This window comes from Podarcis filfolensis (genome assembly GCF_964270895.1).
Source record: "Podarcis filfolensis genome assembly, chromosome: 9".
Classification (NCBI taxonomy): Eukaryota; Metazoa; Chordata; class Lepidosauria; order Squamata; family Lacertidae; genus Podarcis; species Podarcis filfolensis.
In genome coordinates, this window is record NC_139610.1 from 47087600 (window position 1) to 47110396 (window position 22797).

At 40.7% G+C, this 22797-nt stretch overlaps 1 protein-coding gene across 2 annotated transcripts; it reads right to left on the reverse strand.

The window, feature by feature from the left end:
• Positions 1-281: 281 nt before the first annotated feature.
• PLK4 (polo like kinase 4) lies at positions 282-22092 on the reverse strand. Of its 2 annotated transcripts, none has more exons than XM_083571125.1 (16): positions 21855-22092; positions 17135-17230; positions 15901-15996; positions 15708-15822; positions 13065-14097; positions 11474-11574; positions 9119-9462; positions 7789-7893; positions 7090-7192; positions 4434-4583; positions 3847-3977; positions 3394-3482; positions 3108-3258; positions 2710-2850; positions 2023-2129; positions 282-874 (listed from the first exon to the last, which is right to left on the reverse strand). In XM_083571125.1, the coding sequence occupies exons 1-16, from the start codon at positions 21882-21884 to the stop codon at positions 775-777; spliced, it is 2892 nt and encodes a 963-aa protein (XP_083427251.1). In that variant the 5' UTR covers positions 21885-22092; the 3' UTR covers positions 282-774. The 2 variants fall into 2 exon arrangements, with proteins under 2 accessions (XP_083427251.1, XP_083427250.1); XM_083571124.1 differs by lacking the exon at positions 21855-22092 and adding an exon at positions 18120-18418.
• Between the last annotated feature and the right edge of the window lie 705 nt (positions 22093-22797).

Sequence of the window (22797 nt, forward strand, 5' to 3'; positions counted from 1 at the left end):
AGAAGAGTGTTGCACCCAAGGAGCAGGGTTTCACTGGCACAGAATCCTTCCACCTCTGTGACACAGCCCTCCCTGGTCATGATAATACATCAGACCATCTGCTGCAGGAGGAAAGCTATACAAGCTGTGTTTTTACTTGTGCAAGCATTTGGATACAACTCCAAATACGCAGGTGTGCAAATGATTATGGATTGCTATTGTAGAAGTGCAATTTTATTGACAAATTATAGTGTATTTAGTAGAACATACCTCAGCATTTGTGTTGAATAAAGCAAGGGGTCTGAACAGTTACCACTGCATTTATTTTTTAAAGGTTCTTTGCAGGGTTATATCATTAGAAAAACAGTTAGAAAAATATAAAAATTATAAAACAATACACTTTACATATCAGCTGAAAGTAACATAAAATACAAAGTATTTACAGGCACAAATACTGTAACTGCAGAGATGTGCTTTGATGCCAGAGTTATAAGAACAGTAGAGAATAACACACAAACACACATACAGAGTTCAGACTCCCTTCATGGAAAGTAACAAGCACCAGTGGTCACAGCAGTTTCTATAATCCATTATATAAAAATGCAAGTAATTTGGCCTTGATTGGTCATACTTTAAAAAGCTTTACAAGTGCTTAGCTAAGCAGAACACAGCAACTCTTATGGTCATATGCTTTAACCAGTCAGGAAGGTCCGAGTTCATTGAAGAAGCTCTGCTTCATGCCACCACAGTAGGTAATTTCATCACCAAGTTATTAGCCTTCATGTTCCAAGTTTGTCAGTGCGGACCAGCTGGATTGGTAAACATGACCAGAATGGAAGATAAACAATGCAACTTCTCTTTGATGTACTCTGGCAATTTTTCATTCTCTCCATACCTAGGAAACAGTAAAATATTTAGATGAATAGATTTAATGGCACAGATATAAAATATACCCAGTACCGATTTCAGCAAGTTAACATTTTGGTCCAGTGCTGGTATACAGTTGCTCCTTTTAAAGCCATGCTTAAGAAGCTAGAAGGCTTTGTTAATTCCAAATTCACTCCTTCAGTATATAAACCAGATATTCCAACCTGAGGGGCTGTTATTCTAGCAAAACTTATCATATCACCAGATCCAAACCTAATGGCTTAATGCAGTTCTTATTTAATATGCAAATTTCAAAGCAAATGAAGTTCATTGTCCTCATATTGCCTCCTGGAAGATGGTGACTTTTGACAGCCCAGAAGCGTAGCTCTGCAATGTTGCCCGGCAGTACTAGACCCCACTACATATTGAGCGCTGGGCTGAAGCTGTAAGTTCAGCCATTCAATTTTACCGATTGCTTTTAACCCCATATTGCAGATTGAGCTGAAAAAGCAGTGCAGTTCAGGCTGGAGGGCTGTGCTGAGAAAAAGTAGCTGTTAACAGTAGAATACATAGGAGGGTTACTGTAATACTGCAAGTCAGAAGTGAGGTTGAAGTGGACCCCCACACACTCAATATCTCAGATTGCAAACAAAGGTCAATCTACTTAAATTGCCCCCTTGGACTTCCTCCCAGGCTAAATCAGAACAATCAGTACAGGCAACAGCCTTGTGTTCAGTTGACAGACATGTAGACTGGTTGAAAAAGTATTTTCAGTGCTGTACAAAGATTTAAAAAAGACTATAGGTACCCACTATAAGCCTGTGGGTAGAGTCTAAAAGACACAATATAAGAAGGGAAAACGGGTAGAGGGACAGGAAAATTAGCAGATAAACATTTGTACAGTTAGGATATGCTTTTACTACATATAGTGCATCTAGTTTTCTCTTTTGTATATATCTTTGTTACTCCCACCAATTATTAACTTAGGCTAGAGTGAGAGTTACCAATACACAGTAGTACAACATCTACAGCAGCAGCAAATGCTATTATGTATGACATACAAGGAATGGTACTTCAAGGTCATACAACTTCTAAAGTTACAGTACCAATACAAAATGTTGGAAAAGTAACTGAAATAATCAGGAATGTGCTATCAGTATCAAAACTGACACTCACCTCACTGTGTCACCAGCTGGAGATGTATATGTGATGGAGGAAACGCCAGCTTGAGCTACCAACTGGGATCCATCATTAAACTGAACCCATACTGCTCCACTAGTCAGCTAATAGGGGAAAATATTGTAGAATTAGTTTGCACTGAAATACAGCAATGAACTCTTTCCCAGTGCTTTATCTTTCTAGTCAAGAAGCTTTATTTAGCTTGGATTGACACAGTGCAGCCATGCTAAGTTGCACCTGAAGGTTCACTTCCTTCAGAAGAAAGACTTGTTCTTCCAGAAGTAGAATTTGGATACAATCAACTGTGTTTTGTCATGCAAGATAGACAATCCCGATTTTGCCCATTTTGTCCAACCTAGTTAGTATTTTGTGTAACTTCAGCACATTCTTATGCAGGTTCTGACAATTTGTACAAGGAGAAGGCATTCCAGTTTAAAGTGCAGAAAGTAACTAGGTACAAAGCTTTGTATTCTTCCATTAACTACTTCCTGATCTGCAACAGATTTTGAGGCAAATAAGTAAAATAAATAAATAAAACTCAATAGGGAACAGAGCTGATTCCATGCATCATCAATTATACTATCAGTTCCTTTTCAGTAGAAGTATAACAACTGCTGCATTACAGCTCATCTTCCTTTACACAAGAGACTGAATTTTCTGCTTGGCTGTTGATTACCAGCTCACCTGAGAAGCCCAGCCAACGTTCTTTACAAAGACAGACTTTAACAGTTGAGCTGAATTTACAGCACTCTCATTTGGGTGACTTAGGGTGCTCCTTGATTCAGTTGTTGCTGATGTAAATGCAGATCCTTCATATGCCGATATCTGGAATATAATTATGAAAATAGCAGTTGTGAGCCATAAAGCCATGATATACTTCAGTGTTTAAATGGTGACCTTCCTTAGGTGTACCATACCTGACTTGGGTTTCAGACCTACCTAGTTAAAATATGCAACAACCCAATACAATTGGCTCTACTCATCTTAAACTTTTTTTTTACTTGACAGGTTAAATTTAGCCTTCCAGCATAGTGTTTCTTAGGGCTCAAATAAAAGCAAGAACTACACACTCATGTACTTACTGGGGGATTAATGTTAGGCACTTCACTTGAAGCATCAGAGCTGGTGGCGGTATCTCTCTTCATCAAGGCTATTTCCGCCAAAGAAGGGCTTGTATCTGGCAAAGTAGGAGGGAGCACTAAAGCCTTTGGAGACTCAGGATTTCCTGGTTTCCTGGTAATGGAAGAATTATGGTCACATATTTAAACTTTCCAACTTCCACTAAGAATATCAAAAGACACAAACTAAACATTTCATGTGGAGAGTGAGAAGCAACTGAAAAAAATAATAATACAAGAGGCTGCTTACCGCCCAACAATAATGGGAAAAAATGGAACACTTCCATTTCTTTCTTCTGCCAAAATTGCAGATTCCAGTGCAAGACAAATGCGGTGTCCCTATATTGAAAAATAGAAAAATTGCATTAAAACATGCTAACACTTTCAAGAAGGGCAGGAATTCAATACTCGGGGACAGTGGGCAGAGGCAACGAAGAAAACATTGATGTATTGTGCTAAATTAAAAGGTACAGGGTTTTTTTTTAACCTTCCTATTGCATGACATGGAGTATGATCAGTGTTAAACAGTATAAAGTTCAATCCATAACATTTCCTTGATCTCCACACCCCTCAACTTCATAGGAACCTTTCAAAATCAGTCGTGTATTTGGAACAATAAAAGGATCCAAGTCTGCTAATTTGCCATTTGGAATCACTTACCCATGTGCATCACACCCACTGAAACATTACAAATAATATTTACCTCATTTGCATGATCCACATATATTTGTATATCCTTTTCTAAACCAATTTTACTCTCCTCTTTTATAGTGTAGGCTTTTCCAGATTTTTCTATTACTCTAATTACGCCCACTGTCTTGTGGATTTTTGCCCCTATAAAAAACAAAAACATATTACCTCGGGTACACATACATTGACAATATGATCACACTCTAGTAGAAGTAAACTAGTAAACAGGAGATTGCACTTAACAACTACCTACAGTTCAAATACAATTATCACTGACTTGAGTGTGTTAACAAGAAGTGCTATCTGCTACAACTCATATAATTTTTGGATTTTCAATTTGTTCTTAATATTTACATTTAATCGCCAATAAAACAAAGCTTCCTCCTCATAATAATGCCATATGTGTTACATTTCAATTAGGATTTTTTGAAGTATATAATTTTTATGTGGTATATGATAATAGGAAAGAGTTATTTAAAATAAAAAAATTAAACTAAACTAAATATCTATTAGGTTTTAAAATGCCCTAACAGTTGGCTAATAATTTAATGCAATTTAATGGCTGAAGGGATATGTAGGAAACAGCTTAAGGATACATACCATCATAAAAACAAATTTCCACATCTGCAGGAGGGGAGTTTTCCATCAACATACACTTGGCATATCTTGTATAGAAGGTGACTTTGGGAGTTTTGGATCTTACCAACTGCACAAATTTGGCAGCATACTGATACTTTTTCCAGTACTTCTCTAAAATAAATATGTAACGAACAGTGATTACAATTCAAATCACCTGTCTACTTACACGCACAACACATATGGAGGGATGGGAAGGTACAGACAAGGTACAAATGTTGATCTTCCAAGTAATGTAATTATTATTTTTTTAATTACATTTTTGGAGGAGCAACATTTACACCTGACCTGTACCTATAGTATTCATTTATATGATATACTCAAAGCCCATTTGAGTATTGGCCAGGTGAGTATCATTTATAGCTTTAACAAGTGATGCTACTTAGTGATTTGTTCATATAATGCATTTTTTCCAAGCAACTTTCATGAGACCACTGAGGAAGACCATGGTAAAAAATGTTTGGGTTTTGCCACAGTTTGCTATTTTAACTGTTCAGTTTATTGACATTTGTGTGTGCTCTGTGATATTTCATGCGCCACATATATTTAGTCTGTCGATATTATGTTTGTTTATACTATTCATGTTTGGATATTTTTTTTTGGACACAAATAGATACATAGTTTTTTGAATTTGTACTAAATTTGACTGATTTTTTTGTACAGTATATTTATTACACTAGCTTGTATATATATATTCTTTTGATCCTATTTTTTAATTGCTCCTTTAGTTTCTTGGGATTTATTTCCTTTTTGTATCAATCAATAATTATACACACATTTTTACTGCTGAAAGGATGTTCTTTAATTTTTAATAGTCAAACATAAATATATCAGACTTCCGGCGCTGCTGCAATGTCAAATAGCGGATGCCAGCCGTGCAGTTAATAATCTGGGAGTAATTATCCTTGCAAGACCACCCACCCCCCAAGCCCAGGTCGAGGGGGAGGAGAGCTTTCACTCGCGGGTCGTCCAATAACTGCCTCTCGCTCCAATGGAATGCGGGGGCAGGGACGTAGAGTGCATAGCACTGCACGTATTGGAAACTTCCCAATGCTGTTGCCATGAGCAGAGGTACTTCTGTTTCTTTTAAGATGAATCTAAATTCGGACTTAAGAAACAGACAGTGTTCTGCATGAAGGAGTAAGATAACTTGCTAAACGAATCAGCCACTGAGTGCCAAGGTTTTGATCTGGAGAGGACTCTTGTCGTAAATGGAATGCTACGTAAGTGAAGGGGAGCCTTTGTTCTCTTTTTACATTATATTTACACTATATTTATGTGCTATGATTCAGCAAGCCTTCACTGAATGCATTACAACAATATATGGAATGCAAGAGGGATTCAACAAAAACTTACAAGTTTCTTTACGGAGTACTTGAAAGAATAGACTGTGAAATACTGTGATAACTTGTGACACTGCCTACTAAAAAGGGCTCTAATTCTGATTTATTATGGTTTTGGCAAGACACCAGCTCGTTAGAAGGTTGGAAAGGATCAAAGGCGACAAATGCTGGAAGTAAGCCAGGAGTCATAGCCAGACGCTGGCGAGCTTTCGGATTTGGAGAGGCAAAACTGGAGAAGCTGTGGTGTACTAAGAAATGAGTTCTCGAAGGAGGGGCAATGTTGAAGAGGATTGATTTATTACAACATGAAGGAAAAGAAGAAGCTAAACAAATATTTCACACAGAAAACTACAGGATATAAATTCTCTCTGCAAGTTAATAGATATGGATTTATTAAATACGAACGAAAGTCATCACACCAGTGGCTGCTAAAACCATCCTTTGTTTGGAATTGTGGTATTTGGACTAATTAAGAGAATTGGAGCAGGACCAAGGAATAACACCAACTCCTGATAGCTGGAACACAGAAAGTCATCCAAAAACATTGAATTTGGAACTGATTAATAGGCTTTTTTATTGTATTATGATTTGGTACTATATTAATGTGGCCTCCATTGGATTGTTATTAATGAAAAATTAATAAAAAATATATTTTTTAAAAAAACCCATAAAACTATCAACCACTGCAAGTTAGGGCAATAAGCTTGCATGGCACACAAAGCACAGTGGTACCTCAGGTTACATACCCTTTCATACCTATGATATTCTGATAGTGAAGGGAAACATAATTACTAGAACAGCATCCATATATAGGGATCCACACTGCAATAGGATCCTGATACACTGGAGGAAGAGGGGATTCTTTGCTCACCTATCTTTCCTTCTGCAGCTCCCAGCACTACTACCCATACTATTTTGCAAGATCCCCAAAACCCTAGAGCAGCTTTTCAGGGAACACAGGCAAAACAAATAACTGCTGAAAAGAGCTTTTCCCCTTTGCACTGGCCAAAGTGTCTGCATCCAACCTATAATTACTGGCGAATATCCAAAGAATTACAAAGGGAGCTTTCCTTGTTCATTTATTTGTTTGAACAACAAACCTCTGTCACATGCTGCTTTTGGATTTCTTCTCATTTTCAGAAATAGTTATCTACGTTGCATGGGAGGCTAAGAAACATAAGCTCACACACACACACACACACACACACACACACACACACCAGGTTGTTTGGCTCCTTGCCACTGTTTCTGAATGGGCCCATAGAAATGCACCTTACCTGGCAAGTTGCCAAAACTATATATATTTGAGTCCTCAGGAGGTGGTGGGGGTCTATTATTCAGAGGGATGCCTTTTCCTTCATTTGGGTGGTAAACTGTGACCTTAATACACAGAAAAAAATACAATCTCATAACCAAAGAATTATTTGTTTAATGCTTCTGTCTGGAAAATGAACAAGTTGTTAATGCACTACAGGATACTGAAAATTTGAATCTGTCATGTGTCATGTCTAAAGTCTTCCATTTCCTCAAAAAAGAACAGTTTCCTATCCTCACTAAGCAAGATTATCTGCAGCTTTTACAGGTACAGATATTTTAGTTAGATCAGCGCTTCTAAAGACAGAAGTAATTAGTAAAAACAAATGCCTTTCACTCTTTCATGGAATTGTACTAGCAATTTTACCAGAAAATGAGTAATCATAGCAAAAATTAAATCAGTTATTTAAACTACACTTAACGCTTCAGATTTCACACATGCTTGACATATAGGCATTTAGCATAAAGGAGGGCTCAGTGTTAATATGTACAAAGTTCTGTGGGGGGGGTGGGAATCTACTTGATTTCCAGAAGCAAAAAAATCAGTGAAACAAGCTTATATTCCAGTAGGATGAGGCATATTACACCTTAGTAATATTGGCATAAACACATCATTTCAATACTGCCAATGAAGTTAGAAGAAATAAAAAAATAATACTCACTGCACTTCCATCACAAGATATCCTCAGAACTTCTTTTACAAACTCTTGCGAATTATATTCTTTTAGAAATTCCATGTATACTTCTCCTGCATCTAGAATACTCACCTAGAATGTAAATTGAAAACAGAACACAGCCTAAATAACTTTCGAAGCAATCCAATGAAAATGCCCCCTCCTTTCCCCACCATTTACATCAAAATGAACTAAAATACTGCAGTGAAGTAAAGAACTTGTTTTTGTGCTCCTTGTTGAGTGCTTTCAAGCCTGAGGTACTATTTGCAGTGTGACTGAAAAACTATTAGGCGGCTGAGGATTTGTGAGGCAGCCAATCAGGGTGTTCTAACCTCACTGGATTTACAAATACTAGGAGAGAGAAATGGGAGGATCAAAGGGAAAACAATACCATGAAAACAAAAGCAAAAGAGGGAAACACAATAGAATGAGATATGATACATACTGGAAAGGAAACCTAGTTACAGTAAAAAAAATTAAGAATTGACTAGAAGTCTTTTAAGTCCAATAACTGAACTAAAATCTGACAGTGTACATTTATGTTGATGACAAAAAAATGACATACATACTGGAAGTAGGTAAGATACTATTTCATGACTGCTAAGAGATTTTTATTAAAAACCTGCATACTTTGCAACAGAATAAGGACCAACAGACTATATTACCCTTACTTACTTCCCTTCTTATTATCTGGGACCAAACGTTCAAAGGCACCTGAGCAAGGCTTCTTCCAATCAGGTGTTGCTCAGGTAAAGGTGGGAACTGGAGAGGTCACTAACACCCACGTTGCACTAATTCACAACTACAGCCTTACTGCAAATGCCGAAGTAGCAGTCATCAGCATTCTTGCCATGGCGGTTGCTTCTTGACTGGATCACACCAAAGCCATCCTATAAACAACCCAGTCCACTGCATTCAATTTAGTTGTATTGCTGTAAGAGCCAATTCCTGGCAAGCAAAGCAGAGCCAGCCGTTTCTCATCTGATCGCTAGAAAACCAGCTTCAATAAGCTATCCTACAAGGGACTGGGGTCAGTGTTCCCATGGCCCTTTGTGGGGTATCTCATGGAAGCTGGATCAGAATCGGATGACTGCCTTGCAAGCCAGCAACTGGGGTGGTCTATTAATAGAGGTGTGCATCTTTGAAAATGAAGAAATGTTATAGTTCTTGTCACCTGATTATCAAGAGAAGATTAACACCAGTCAAGTTAATTGGTTCATGTTGTGATAGTTGGTAGGTATTTAAAAATGTGGAAGAGCTCAATTTTTATAAAATTGTGACTGCAATTCATTATTTTGAAATATAGTACAGTACATACCACTGCATTTTTTGTTTTTTGCCTAATTGGCTTTAGTCTGTGAGCATTCAGAGGTGATACAACACTTTGCAGTGCAGGTTTCGGATGTCCATATTGTCGCTCTTTGCCCCCATTCCTTCTGCTTTCAGACGCTAGATGGAGACCAAATGCAGGTGCTGGCAGAGCCTTCTCAGCAGTGTATTTCCTTGTGTCCAGTGGCCCTACAGCTGGTGCTGTTGGTTGTGCAGATTCAGGGGGTCTTCTGCATTTTAAGCCATTCCATGCATTTTTCAGTGTTTCTTGAGGCACACCAAGATGGAATCGAAAATCTCCACTACTGTCATATAAAGGTTCCTGCATCTGAGCTGAAGCAGCAAAGGGATATTTTAATGATTTAGAAAATGCATTACAGGATTCTTCCTAGTTTTTACAGGAGAAAAATGTTATGTCTCTAACTATAAATGAGGCTAGGAAAGCATCACGTCATTTTTGACAATGTTTACACCCTGGGAAAGTTACTGTTGTATGTATGAGAAGCTAAGTATTGTGGCACATAACCAACTTTTTTGAATTGTTTGTAACCGATGTTAATAGCAACAACTTCCTTTACTATTTACTAGAAAACTGGTTTAATCTTGCTTAAATTTAACTCTACTGAAAGAGATTAAACATCATGTTACGGGTTCTTTCCATGCAAACAGATGGACTGGGAGTGGTTAAATAAAGCATTTGGGATGGTATCAAAAAGCAGCACCACGTCTGTCTTGGTAAAGTGCATGAAATATCATATGCACCTTCTGTCTAAGTACAGAAGCAATTAAAAGCAAAAATTAAGAAGAAAATTGCTTGAGGATTCAAATAATCCCAACTGTGTGTCCTATGGTGACAATTCCCCAAAGCATTCCTGGTAATTCAAAAGAAAAGAAAATGTCTGAGAAGATTTAAGTAATCCTTGGCTAAATTACAGCTACATTCAGTGCTCTTTCACTAAATGAAGTAATTTGATGCAGGAGAACAAAAGCTCCTCCTTCCCTTATGGCCCTGTTCTTCTTTCTACCCTCCCTTCTGCAGCAATGTTTATATAATAAGCAGTTGCTGTTTTTATCCTTGATCTCTCTACACAGATAATTTATTATCAGTTATTAGCGCTAGACAGATGTTCTCCACCTACACACAGGATCAAGATCATGCCAGTTCACAGAGCCCAATACATGCAGATCTTCACAATTGTTATCGTTCCAGTTTGAGGGGTAAGAATTCTATACTGAGCCTAAACACAGGTATCCATGTTCCCATCTTAACATAACTTTCAACGTATGGATATCCGGTAGACCCAGAAAATGCAGTGTCACGATCCATTCCTAAACGTGCAAATATAGATGTTTGCATTTTGCCTTCTTAGTAAGGACAGATAACTTTAGACAGACAACTTACCAAAATAAACTTTTGAACAGACTACTGGAATATGTGTTTCTTAAATAAATATTCCTTCACAACATAGTTAGGAGCTTCTTCTGTTGTTAGTCAAGTTAAGAGCTAGCCTTAGTTGTAGCAATTGGAGGTGATAAAAGGGGAAAGGGCTCTTAGCATAACCCAAACCATGATTTATGACTTGTTGGACACAATTAACCCTCTACACTAAGATATCTACCTTTCATAGAATTACTACACAGGTTACAGCTGAGGTCCATCTGCCCAATTTTTCATCTATGCACATAAAGGTGGAACATCTGAATTCAAACAGTGCACTTGTCTGGAAACTTGGATTGTATCTTTATAAAAACGTGATGGCAAACATGGGCTTGACATTACATAATATACAGTGGGGCTCAGGAAAGGTGGTATGACTAGGGAGTTCTGCAGCATTCTCCATCACCACAGCATGTTCCTTCAAGTGGTATTTATGTATGAAGAGGGACTGAGAAAAGTATGGGGGGAATCCAAGGCAACTCCCATAATTATTAAATGTAGAGGGTGCTTAATGACCAAGCTGGGCTTAAAATACTCAAAGATTCCTTCAGAGAACATGCCCCAAATAAAACACACACATACATACACACACATTATGGCTACTCACGATACTGCTGGACCACAACTCCCAGCATCCTGATTATTGGCCATGAAGCCTGGGGCTGATGGGAGTTGGGAGTCCAACATCTGGAGGGCACCAACCATTCCACAACACATAACACATTTCATTATCTAAAGTTCATCTTCACATGGAATTACTTCTAAGTTAATCTCTCAGTTAAAAACATTATCCTTGGATGGACACACAGTGTACCTATATAAGCTCTACTGATAGGAATGGTATCCTTTGAGAATTCAATGTGTCCAACACAGGCAATAAAACACTCTCATTAAATAAATCCATACCATTTAGTTGCATATTTCCAAGCCATTGCTGCATTGTTTCAGCTTGGGACTTCGGTTCTAATAAACCAACGCTGGGCTTCATTGGACAGAGATAATTTGAACTAAAGACAAAGAATTATTCATAAGTACACTTCATAAATATGGACACAAATAACTTATTGATCATGAAAATAGATTAAGTTCTATTTGTGGAACATATTATATCACTAAGGGTAAAGGGACCCCTGACCATTAGGTCCAGTCGCGGACGACTCTGGGGTTGCGGCACTCATCTCGCTTTACTGGCCAAGGGAGCTGGCGTACAGCTTCCAGGTCATGTGGCCAGCATGACTAAGCTGCTTCTGGCAAACCAAAGCAGCGCATGGAAATGCCGTTTACCTTCCCACCGGAGTGGTACCTATTTATCTACTTGCACTTTGACATGCTTTCGAACTGCTAGGTTGGCAGGAGCAGGGAACAAGCAACGAGAGCTTACCCCGTCGCGGGGATTCGAACTGCCGACCTTTTGATCGGCAAGCCCTAGGTTCTGTGGTTTAGACCAAAGTGCCACCCACGTCCCATGTTGTATCACTACATGATATAAATAACAGGTTTTTTTCTACTACATAGTCCTAATATTTTAAACTACTATAGGCGAACACTTTGTACTGAGACAACTTGCAATTTTTCAGTATCAGTTTCTTATACTCAAATGACAATATGTAAAATTAGAGATTATTTTTAATTTCTTAGTTTAAAGGAATTTCATAGTATTAAGTTAATAGCTGAGAATCAATGGAGGCCAGTTCTAAGCTATAATGATCCATGGCTACACGCAAAATGAGCCCCACTGTATTTTAGAACTTAGCTAGAACTTTTCCCAGTCCATTTGTCACTTACATGATAGTAGCGAGAAACAACTCATTGGCTTGACTACAGTAGACATTCTGAGTCCTTTGGATACACAAGCAGCCTATCAGGAACAGGACTATATATGAAAGCTAGACTTTATTTTTTAAAGCCATGAGTCGAATCCCTCCCCCTTCTGCAGTCCACTTATCTGCACAGCTAAATACATATTTCCTTTGGTCACATAGGCTCTGGCTCTGACTTTCTGTTGCCACCAGCACCCTTGTGCCTTTTACATAGATGACTGGGAAATAATTATGTATGCAAGCATTAGAGATCACTCCCAACCCCTCATGCACGGAGTTTTTAAAAGGAGATCAATGCTTGTTTTTGTTTTCAGTTCACCACAGTTTAGTGTTACGTACAAATTCAGAATTGTGTTTAATCTTAGTTATGGTGTACTAAAATGAAACAAGCTAAGTTTGTAAGCCAGAGTTTAAAGTAGGTTCATTTCCATGGTTAAAATTAATCACAGTTTCTGACTAATTAATCAGAGATATGCCAGACTGCAGGCAAAAACTGAACGTTTCTGATGTCCTCACAGATGTGCTAGAAGAAAGGAAAGGATGCAGCTGATGAGACCAAGACTCATTTATGTAATATCACAGTTTGGTATTCCATCCAGACAAGGTCATTATATTATAGGGGAACCAATTTTACATGATGCACTCAAAAAACAGAGATATATAAGAACAATTCTTACTGAGCTTGATCTTTCACAGGTGGAGACAGATTCTTTTCCATTGAGCCAGAGCTGGTCGGAAATTTTTCTTTAAATACAGTAGGAATATCACCATGGCTATTTGCAGGTGAAAAATCCTTCCTGTTTCCTATTAGTCCTCCTCTGGACTTTGAGAGGATTTCCAGGGAATGGCATCTCTCCACATTATTCAGTACTCCTTGACTCTGACTATGGGATGTGCCGGATCTTTCAGAGGAGTGTGCTCTCCTGAGGTAGCGCGAATGCGGTCTTTCTTCAATCAGCTGCATTGCTCTTCCCCTACCAGTATTTCCCATTTCTTTTACTGGGAGTCCCCAGTTGTTATGGGAACTACTTCCATAGCCAGATGAGACTTCACTGGCATTCTTATTTTTAGGAAGAATGGTCATTTTGTTGGGAAGTGGCTGACCCCCTAGAAGTCTTTTCTTCTCCTTTAAGCAGCCACTTGTACTGACACTGGGAGAGGCAGTAGAAGCAGTAGAAATGGTGGCATTTCCACTGTCCATTGAATCCTCTACAGTTCCTGAATCTTTGCTTCTTGCTGAGCTACACCTGGACATAAAAGGATGATCCAATACAGATGAAAGGCTTAAACGATCTGCTGGATTTTTGCGAAGCAACTGGTGAATAAGGTCTTGAGCCTCTTCTGACAAAAACATTGGCATTTCATAATCTGCCAGCACCACTTTGTTCAATGTGTTCTTTACTGTATCAGTATCAAAAGGTGGTCTTCCGGCCAGAAGAGTAAAGAGCATGCAGCCCAAGGACCAGACATCAGACTCAAGCCCATGCGCACTTCTTGTGGCTATTTCTGGAGAAATGTAATTAGGAGTCCCACACATTGTGTAATGCTTTTCATGAGGCATTGTCAGTTGGGTTGCAAGTCCAAAGTCAGCAATCTTGATGTTCATATTGTTGGTGAGTAAAAGATTAGAGAGTGTAAGGTCCCGGTGTAATATTCCATGGGAATGAAGATATAACATCCCTGTAATAATCTGGTGCATGAAGTTCCGAACTATATGAAATAAAAAAAGGAAGACAGGTGTTAAGAAACATTTTTGCTATTTTGTCTTTAAACATGCTCACCACCTACTTCTTATAACTAGTAGATTCAATTATTATTGCAGCTCAGAAATTCATACTTAAGCAACTAATGAAACTTACAAATGAATCTACAGTGAGGGGGGGAAAGTATTTGAGCCCCTGCTAAATTTGCCTGTTTGCCCTCTGACAAAGAAATAACCAGTCCATAATTTTAATGGTAGGTTTATTGTAGCTGTGAGAGACAGAATAACAACAGGAAAACCCCCAGGAACCCAGAAGACAAAAGTCAGAGATTGATGTGCATTATAATGAGTGAAATAAGTATTTGATCCCCTATCAACCAGCCAGATGTCAGGCTACCTGGTATCTTCACTGTATGTAATGAGCTAAGATTAGAAGCACAAAAGACACCTGTCAACAGAAGCAATCAATCCAGCAGATTCCAAAGTAGCCACCATGACCAAGACCAAAGAACTATCCAAGGATGTCAGGGACAAGAATGTAGACCTGCACAAGACTGGACTCGGCTACAAGACTATGGCCAAGCAGCTTGGGGAGAAGGTGACAACAGTTGGTGCAATAATTCGCAAATGAAAGAAACACAAAATAACTGTCGGAACCTCCCTCGGTCTGGGGCTCCATGCAAGATCTCATCTCATGGAGTTGCAATGATCATGAGAATGGTGATGAAGCAGCCCAGAACTACACAGGGGGAACTTGTCAATGATCTCAGGGCAGCTGGGACCATAGTCACCATGAAAACAGTTGGTAACACACTACGCCGTGAAGGACTGAGATCTTGTAGAGCCCGCAAGATCCCCTTGCTCAAGACAGCGCATGTACAGGCCTGTCTGCAGTTTGCCCATGCACATCTGAATGACCCAGAGGAGAACTGGGTGAAAGTGTTGTGGTCAGATGAGACCAAAATTGAGCTCTTTGGCATCAATTCAACTTGCCATGTTTGGAGGAGGAGGAATGCTGCCTACGACCCCAAGAACACCATCCCAACCGTCAAACATGGAGGGGGACATATTATGCTTTGGGGGTGTTCTTCTGCTAAAGGGACAAGACACCTTCACCCCATCGAAGGGATGATGGACAGGACCATGTACCGTCAAATCTTGGGTGAGCACCTCCTTCCCTCAGCCAGGGCATTGAAAATGGGTCGCGGATGGGTATTCCAGAATGACAATGACCCAAAACACACGGCAAACCATTTGAGAAGTGCTCAAACACACCCCTAATTTTAGTATAATAAAATTGCATTTGCCAGTCTCTGCCCAAGGAGATGCCACACACAAACATATATATATCACCCAAGCCTCTGAGGGCAGAGGAACTACCAAGAGTGCCCCCTCTGCTGATATGTAAGAAGCATATTACACCCCTTTAAAATTGATAAATAACTGCACAACAAACTCTACAAGATTGGGTGACTTTCAAAAGCAAGGTCTTACAGACCACTATGTCTTAAGAAAAATAATCTCATTGGCTATGTCCAAGCCCTGGGTGGATTCCAATCTAATTACTTGATGGAAAGGCTGCTTCAAGGTGCAACAATAAGCAATATTTCAGCCTTACCTTCTTCTTCAGAAAAACGGGTCTTTCTGTTCTTTAAATATCTGCTCATTTCCCCATTGTGACACATCTCTAGTATCAGGTACACGTAGTTGCTATCTTCAAAGTAGTTATACAACTAGAAAAATGAAAACTAGTTTTAATATACATCAAAGTTTAGTTATCAGCATATCAAGTTCTTAGTGTCAATTCTTACCTCAAGTATAGAGGGATGTTTTAGTTGACAATGTATCTTCACTTCATTTTGAACTCTTTGCACCATTCCAGCTTTGTGCATAGCCTTTTTGTCAATCTGAAAAGATTTTCTTTTTAAAATTAATCTCATACACACATAAAAGTAATGATTTTTTTAAAATAATAATAATTCAGGAATAGATTTAAGCTAAACGAGGGTTGGAAAGAGTTTATTGTTACATTTTATACTAATACCATTATTTCAGGTATGTCCAGCTTGCTTTAGTCTCATGTATAGATAACAATTCTTCAGAAATCTGCTTGACACCAGCCTAGAAAGTAAGCCCAACTAAATAAAATGGGACTTGCTTCCAAATAAACATAGCAATGGGGTTTAAATGTTGTATTATATCCCTACAGATATATATTGAACTTTCTCAACAAATACTGACTAATGGCCAAACTACTACTACACAGTATTTTAAAAGCATGGTTTACTCTTCAGTTTTGTTTTGTTTTGCTTTTAATCAGAGGTGGCTAGCCTGCAACACTTCAGATATTGAACTGTAATTCCCATCATTCTTGACTGTTGGCCATGCTGACTGGGACTGATGGGAATTGGAGTCCATAACATCTGGAGGGTCACAAATTAGAAACCACACAGTTCAGAATCAGGATTGGGACCATAGTGCAGGTGGATATGTAAAAAACAAACAAAATTCTTAGCACTTGTGCTGTGATCTTAATTAAAAATGCTGTTCTCTTGCTGCCGTTGATACCATTTTTAAAAAATCTCCCCTTATACTAAGGTCCCAATCCTAATTTCCCCCCTCTGCTGCTATTTATTATTTTCACAAAAACAAAACATAAGACTCAACATATTCAGTGTGCAAAAGACACGTCTAATTTCACATTATAATGTGCCTTGACCCTGAAAGCTATTCTATACTAAAAACAATCATCTGTGCTGAGGAGTTTGGCAGATGAAGCACTTCAGATGTTAAGTGCTTAAAAGACTGGACTGGTTTATGTGTTTGCACAGTCAGGTATAGGGCGAGTGTTATATGGAGAAAACCTTTGCAGCCTGGGATTCAAATTGATAGGTGAACAACAGAAATCAGGAACTAACAAGTTGTGGGAACATAAGGAGTAAGTTAGAAAGTAAAATATTGCATTTATTAGCTTACCCAGCAGCTTGGCATCCTATATTCTGGCTAAATTCAGTTACTTTGGTATCTGATCCAATGGCAACTTACCATTTTGATGGCAACTTCTAGGCCTGTTTTCAGGGATACTGCTCTGTAGACTCCTGCAAAGGAGCCCTTCCCCAGAAGGTTCCCCACCTTGAAATCCTGAAAAAGAAAAAGCAATGGTCACTGCTCTTACTGCCTCCTCACCTTCTATCTGACAGGTACGTATGAGCTACTGAGATAGTGTGGGATGTCAAACATCTAATTGCTTGAATATGCTACCTGTAAAAAAATCCCCCTGAAATGTTTGCAGAGATGTGATGAAATTTCCCCTTGCCTTGTAATTTAAATAGCTGATATAAAGAGTCACCTTGATTCAAATTAATCCCTGTTCTGAAACAAAAAAGACTTTAAAGAGAAAACTGTGAGGCTAGCTTGAGGTGTGGGAGGAAAGTACTGCTTCCACTTCCCAATGCAGTGGGGGTTAGTATGAGAATGCAACTAAAAGGAAACAGGTTAAGGCTGCTTCTCCCTCCCACCTCCAAAGTTGTTTTTAAAAATGCATCCTGTTCATACCTTTCGCATACCAACTCTCCCCTCATCTACCCTTATCCATGTTTTGCTCCCATCACTCTGCAGTGCCATATTTCACAGACTACTAGAAAGCCTGCTTCGAAATCCGCATCTCTCTGGACTAGGGTCATGAATGTATTATAAGAGGTAGGGCAAAAAGAAGCAAATACAGAGATGTGTCGACACCATACAAGTTCAATCTTGAAGTTTCTGACTTTTACACGATACAAAAAACACAGGCTCTTCCACGTGTTTCACCTTTGCCCAGCTGAAACCTGGTTCCCTTGGGCAATCTTCGTACTTCTCCCCCTCCCCTCAAAAACCATCCTGTTCCCTTTCAGGGTGCAGGTGGGAAAAGCACTTCAGTGCCCTGAGGGCGAGTTAAAGGGCGCCCTGGCCGCGCTCTCGCCCCGACGGCGCATGCTCAGGCAGAGGCGCTCCTCAGCAGAGACCGGCCGACGGCAGGAGGCGGCTTTACCTGAATGGAGCTCTCCCAAGGCGAACACTGGGACATGCCGGCTGCGGAGGCTGTGCTGGCGCTGGGCACCGGAGAGAGCAGGAGACTGAGCAGCCACTGCGGCATCGCGCTGCCAGGAACTCGCAGCCACTGAGGAGCTCGCGGCGCCGGGGCTCGCGGGCGGCTCTCGCCTTGCCGCGCTTTCTCCCGCTCCCGGGGGAGACGCGGCTTCCATCTCCCGTTGCCAAGGAAACGGGCCGGGAGAGAGACGCCAGAGCGGAGGCGCCCCCCCCCCGCCCGCGCATCCCGCGCGCCGCCCTGCTGTTGCCGCCGCCAAAAACGGCAATGCTTAGCCCCCCGCCGCCCCCCTCCGCGCGAGAGGGAATAAGGTCCCCCGAGCGGTGCGGGGCTTGCAAGGACAGGGCTGCACAGTTAAACTGCTTGCAAACTCCTTGGCAAAAGAAAGGTGTCCTGCAGAGGCTTCGCCCCACTTTTAAGAAATACCAGCGAGTTGGGTTTCTCCTTTCTTCAACGCAAGGCGCTTGGGGTTAGAAACTTTGCCCCCGTGACAAAAACCGATTTTGCGTTTTAAGAGCGATGGATGTTTTCTATAGGGCTGGCCTTCCGTACCTATGTAGCCTTGCGGGTAGTGGAAAGCAAAGAGCTAGTGTCAAAAAACTGACGTCGAAGGATTTAGATATCTGCATATGTTACAAAAATTGTGGCATTTTCAAAGCTGCCTGGGGAGTTTAGATTTTGGCATCTACCTTCCCAACACCTTTCTAGGGGCAATGATTATATCATGAGGTACATGAATTAAAGCAAATTGTTATATTGCCATCCTTTAGGGGACTAGCAAAATATTTGGAATTTTGAGAGTGTTTTGTGGGCACCACCCCTTCCAACTGATTTGTCTTTTCTACTCCATCAACATAAAAAGAAAAGTGTGCACCCACATAGATCCTCTTTCGTTTGCATGATTTGGCAACCCCCAGACTACGGTGATGAGGATGACTGATAATATATTTTAATTAGTTTGCATATCACCTTACGAAGTTACCTAATGATTTGGAAATGATGGGTGGTTTGGAGTTGAAGTAGGAGTGGGGAAATAGAGAGCATGTGCTGGGACTTTCTGGAGGTTGTATTACCCCTTCCCCCACTGCCAATGTTTTCATAACTGATGAATATGAATAAATACCATATTGGCCCAAATATAAGACCCACCTGTAAATAAGCCACACCTTTAAAATTCAAGGCTCTACCACCCTGAATGGGGGGGGGGGAGAGCTGTGCCACTTTGCCGGTGGCGTAAGGTTGCGAATATAAGGCACACTTTAACTTTTCACTGTCAGAATTTGGAAAAAAGTGTGGTTTATATTCGGACCAAAACGGTACATAAATATTTATTCCTGAAGTAAAACAGGTCAACTTTTCTCAACACTTATTTCCTGTCATCATCAAAATAAACAAACTCTACAGGCAAGTTTACAATTGCTTTTCTTGTAGCCCATCTGTGAGAATCTCAAATGCTCCCTATTCTCTTCCAAAAAAAATTGATCACGAAAACTCAAAGTGACAGCAAACACAAGCATATATTCTTGTATTCTAAATCTATTCCCTAACTCAGTGAAGTGTTTTTAGTACTTCTGATCCTTCAACATAGGAACATAAGAAGAGCCTGCTAGATTAGGCCAATGGCCCATCTAGTCCAACATTCTGTTCTCACAGTGGTCAACCAAACACCTGCGGGTCGCCCAGTGGCGTAGCGTGGGGGGTGCAGGGGGGGCCGGCCGCACCGGGCGCAACATCTGGGGTTAGGGCAAATCCATGGGTTAGGGGGCGCAAATCCACGGGTTAGGGGGCGCAAATTACTTGCCTTGCCCCGGGTGCTGACAACCCACGCTACGCCACTGGGGTCGCCAATATGCAGAACCCAAGCACAAGAGGACACTCCCCTCCTGAGGTTTCCAGCAACTAGTATTCATAAGCATACAGCCTCCAACTGTAGAAGTCAACCATTAATAATCATGAATAGCATGATTATTAATGTGCCCAACTGTGCAGTACAAAAAAGGAAAATCCAATATCTGTTTTGTTTGGTTAATTCCTGCCTGGAATATTAAGCATATTTTAAATGTGTATCACAAATAAAAGTATAACCTACTGTTGAAACCATCATTTTAGTATAAATCATAATACTTGCCAGGCCATAATTTACCACTACACAATTCAGAGAACACTTTAAAGATTAATTCATGTTAACTACTTACAGCTTGATCCTTCTATGCTCACTTGAAAGTAAGCCCCATTAAGTTCAATAGGTTTGACTTTCTAATAAGTGTGCACAGGGTTGCAAGCATGCAGGCTTATACTACACACATTTAAAATCCCTCTGAATTTAGTGTTGAGGCTGTAATCTCTTGAAGGCCAAGGTGGATACTTTTTTCACATGATTAAGGGTGGAAATCTAGCACATACTTCCTCCAAAGCATACTTATGGGAGTACCCTAATTATGCCTCGCTAATAGAGGAAATTTGGGGGAAGATGCTCCAAACCCAATTTGGCAACCAGCCAGACCTTGAATGTAAACAAAGCCTCCGTGAGAAATAATGTTACAAAAGATGCAAGTTTTCAACACTTGTAGCAATTGTAGACCTTTTATCTGAGCTCTGTGAGCTAAAAATTAATGCTGCAGAATTTGGTAATGTTTCAAATTATTCATGCTGGTTCACCTATTTATCATAGTAAAAAATTACTAGATACAAATGAGAATTTCTCAGGGGTAGATGCAATTTCCTTCTAGAATTAGAGGCTGCACAGATGATCATTACAAAGGCTACAATTAAAACCACATAACCATTTGCTTGGTCACCTGTGACTAAGAAATACCATCTTCAGGCAACTGTGTTCAGAGGGAACACCATACAAGGTAGAAGTATGGTGACACGTATACAGTACTAAGAATAATGTTGTGAGAGTGCTAATATGGACCAAAATTCATCCTTTATAAACCTTGTTAACTAGTCCAAAATAGCTACCACACCTTAGTTCTACAGAATCTATACAAGCACGGATTAGAATTCCCACATCAACTACAGACACACATCCTCGGTTAATGGTAAACATTGGAGTTGTGTAGAGTTCAGCCCTATGAACAACTTGTTCTTTTAAAGTCATACACTAAAGGACATTAAATTTAAAGATGTTAAAGTGCAGAGCTGCCTGTCTATTCTGGCAGGGCTTCTACACCATGAAAAACCGAGATGGGTACAAATTCTACAGATTTAGACTTCCCATTTTTAACGCCACCGTGATTATTGTGATCCGCTTTGAGCTCAGCATTTGTTGCTGGAAAAGCGAAAGACAAATATCAAAACAAATCAAAGGCATTGTAAAAATAAAGCATAGGTTGGTTTTCTGCCTGCCACGCAGCTCTTAATGACATTAAAGCGGAGGCAGCATATAAGCAGGGGATGTGCAACCTGGTGGTGCCATCCAAGGAAAAGGGAGGAAAGAGATGCGACCTCATCCTGAACCAGCGAAGTGGGAGGGATCGAGTGTTTTAAGTCGCAGGTAAGGCGAAACCCCGCCCAGCATCACGCAGCGCCAGTCAGCAAGCTGGACAGGACCACCTGTAACAACACCAAACCCTGCTTCCCCCTCCACTGAGATATGGTTGGGCCCAGACTCTCCCTCCCCCGAGGCCGCGAATGGCTCGGTCCCCACCCACCCCGTAATGGCCGTTTCCGCACCTCAATCTTGTCGCCGATGCAGGTCGCCATGGCGGCGGCGGCGCTCGCTCTTCCCCGCGTCACTCTCTTCCTTTCCTATAAGCTACCACATGGCCGGGGTAATGCGCGTCTCTTTCGCCACCGTTGCCGCTCCGCAGGCCTCTCCCTCCCCGCTACGGGGGTCGGGGAGAAACCCCTTCCTTGAGGGGCTCCATTTTGAAAATCCCGCCCGTTACCAAAGCCGCCTTTGCGTCACTTGCGCATGACGCCATCGCGCCGTCCCCTCCGCCTATCCTCTGGCTCCTTGGGAGTGGGCGGGGCGCCGTAAGGCTGTTTGCGGCCTCGGAGAAAAGCAGTGCAAGAAGGGCGCGTGCGCGGTACAAGTCAGTGTTCTCCGCTAGGCTTGCTGAGGAAGCCCGCCCTCTAGTGGCAAGGATGCGGAACGTCCATGTTTTCATTTGCTTTTCTTTGTTTGTGAAGAACGTAAGCGGAGCTCCGCTGGGTCAAAGTCATCCCGGCAGCCTTAGCCGACCAGACGCTGCTAAGGAAACCCAGGAGCAGGGCATAAATGTCCTGGCCCTCCTCCGGTCTCTTCCCACCGCATTGTTCCTTCACTACGCAGCTCAACTCTCGCTATGCTACCTCTTCAGGCTAGCCTACCTTGCGGGGTTGCTGTGATGATAAAAGAGAAAGAACCACGTGCCCTGCCTCGAGCTTCTTGGAGTAAAGGCAGGACGGAAATAATTCAACACATTCTGTGTGCGTGGATTCCATAAGTTGGTCAACTGATGGTCATGTGTCGTGCAAAGTACTTCTTTTGTGTCTCCTGAATCTTTTTTTAAAAACGTTTTTAATTCAACTTTTAACAACAATAAAAACAGTACAGAACTCAACAATGCGCTACCAAGCTGTCTTACAAATTCGTGTCAGTATCCGTAGATAGTTCATTGCCTCAGTTACAGTA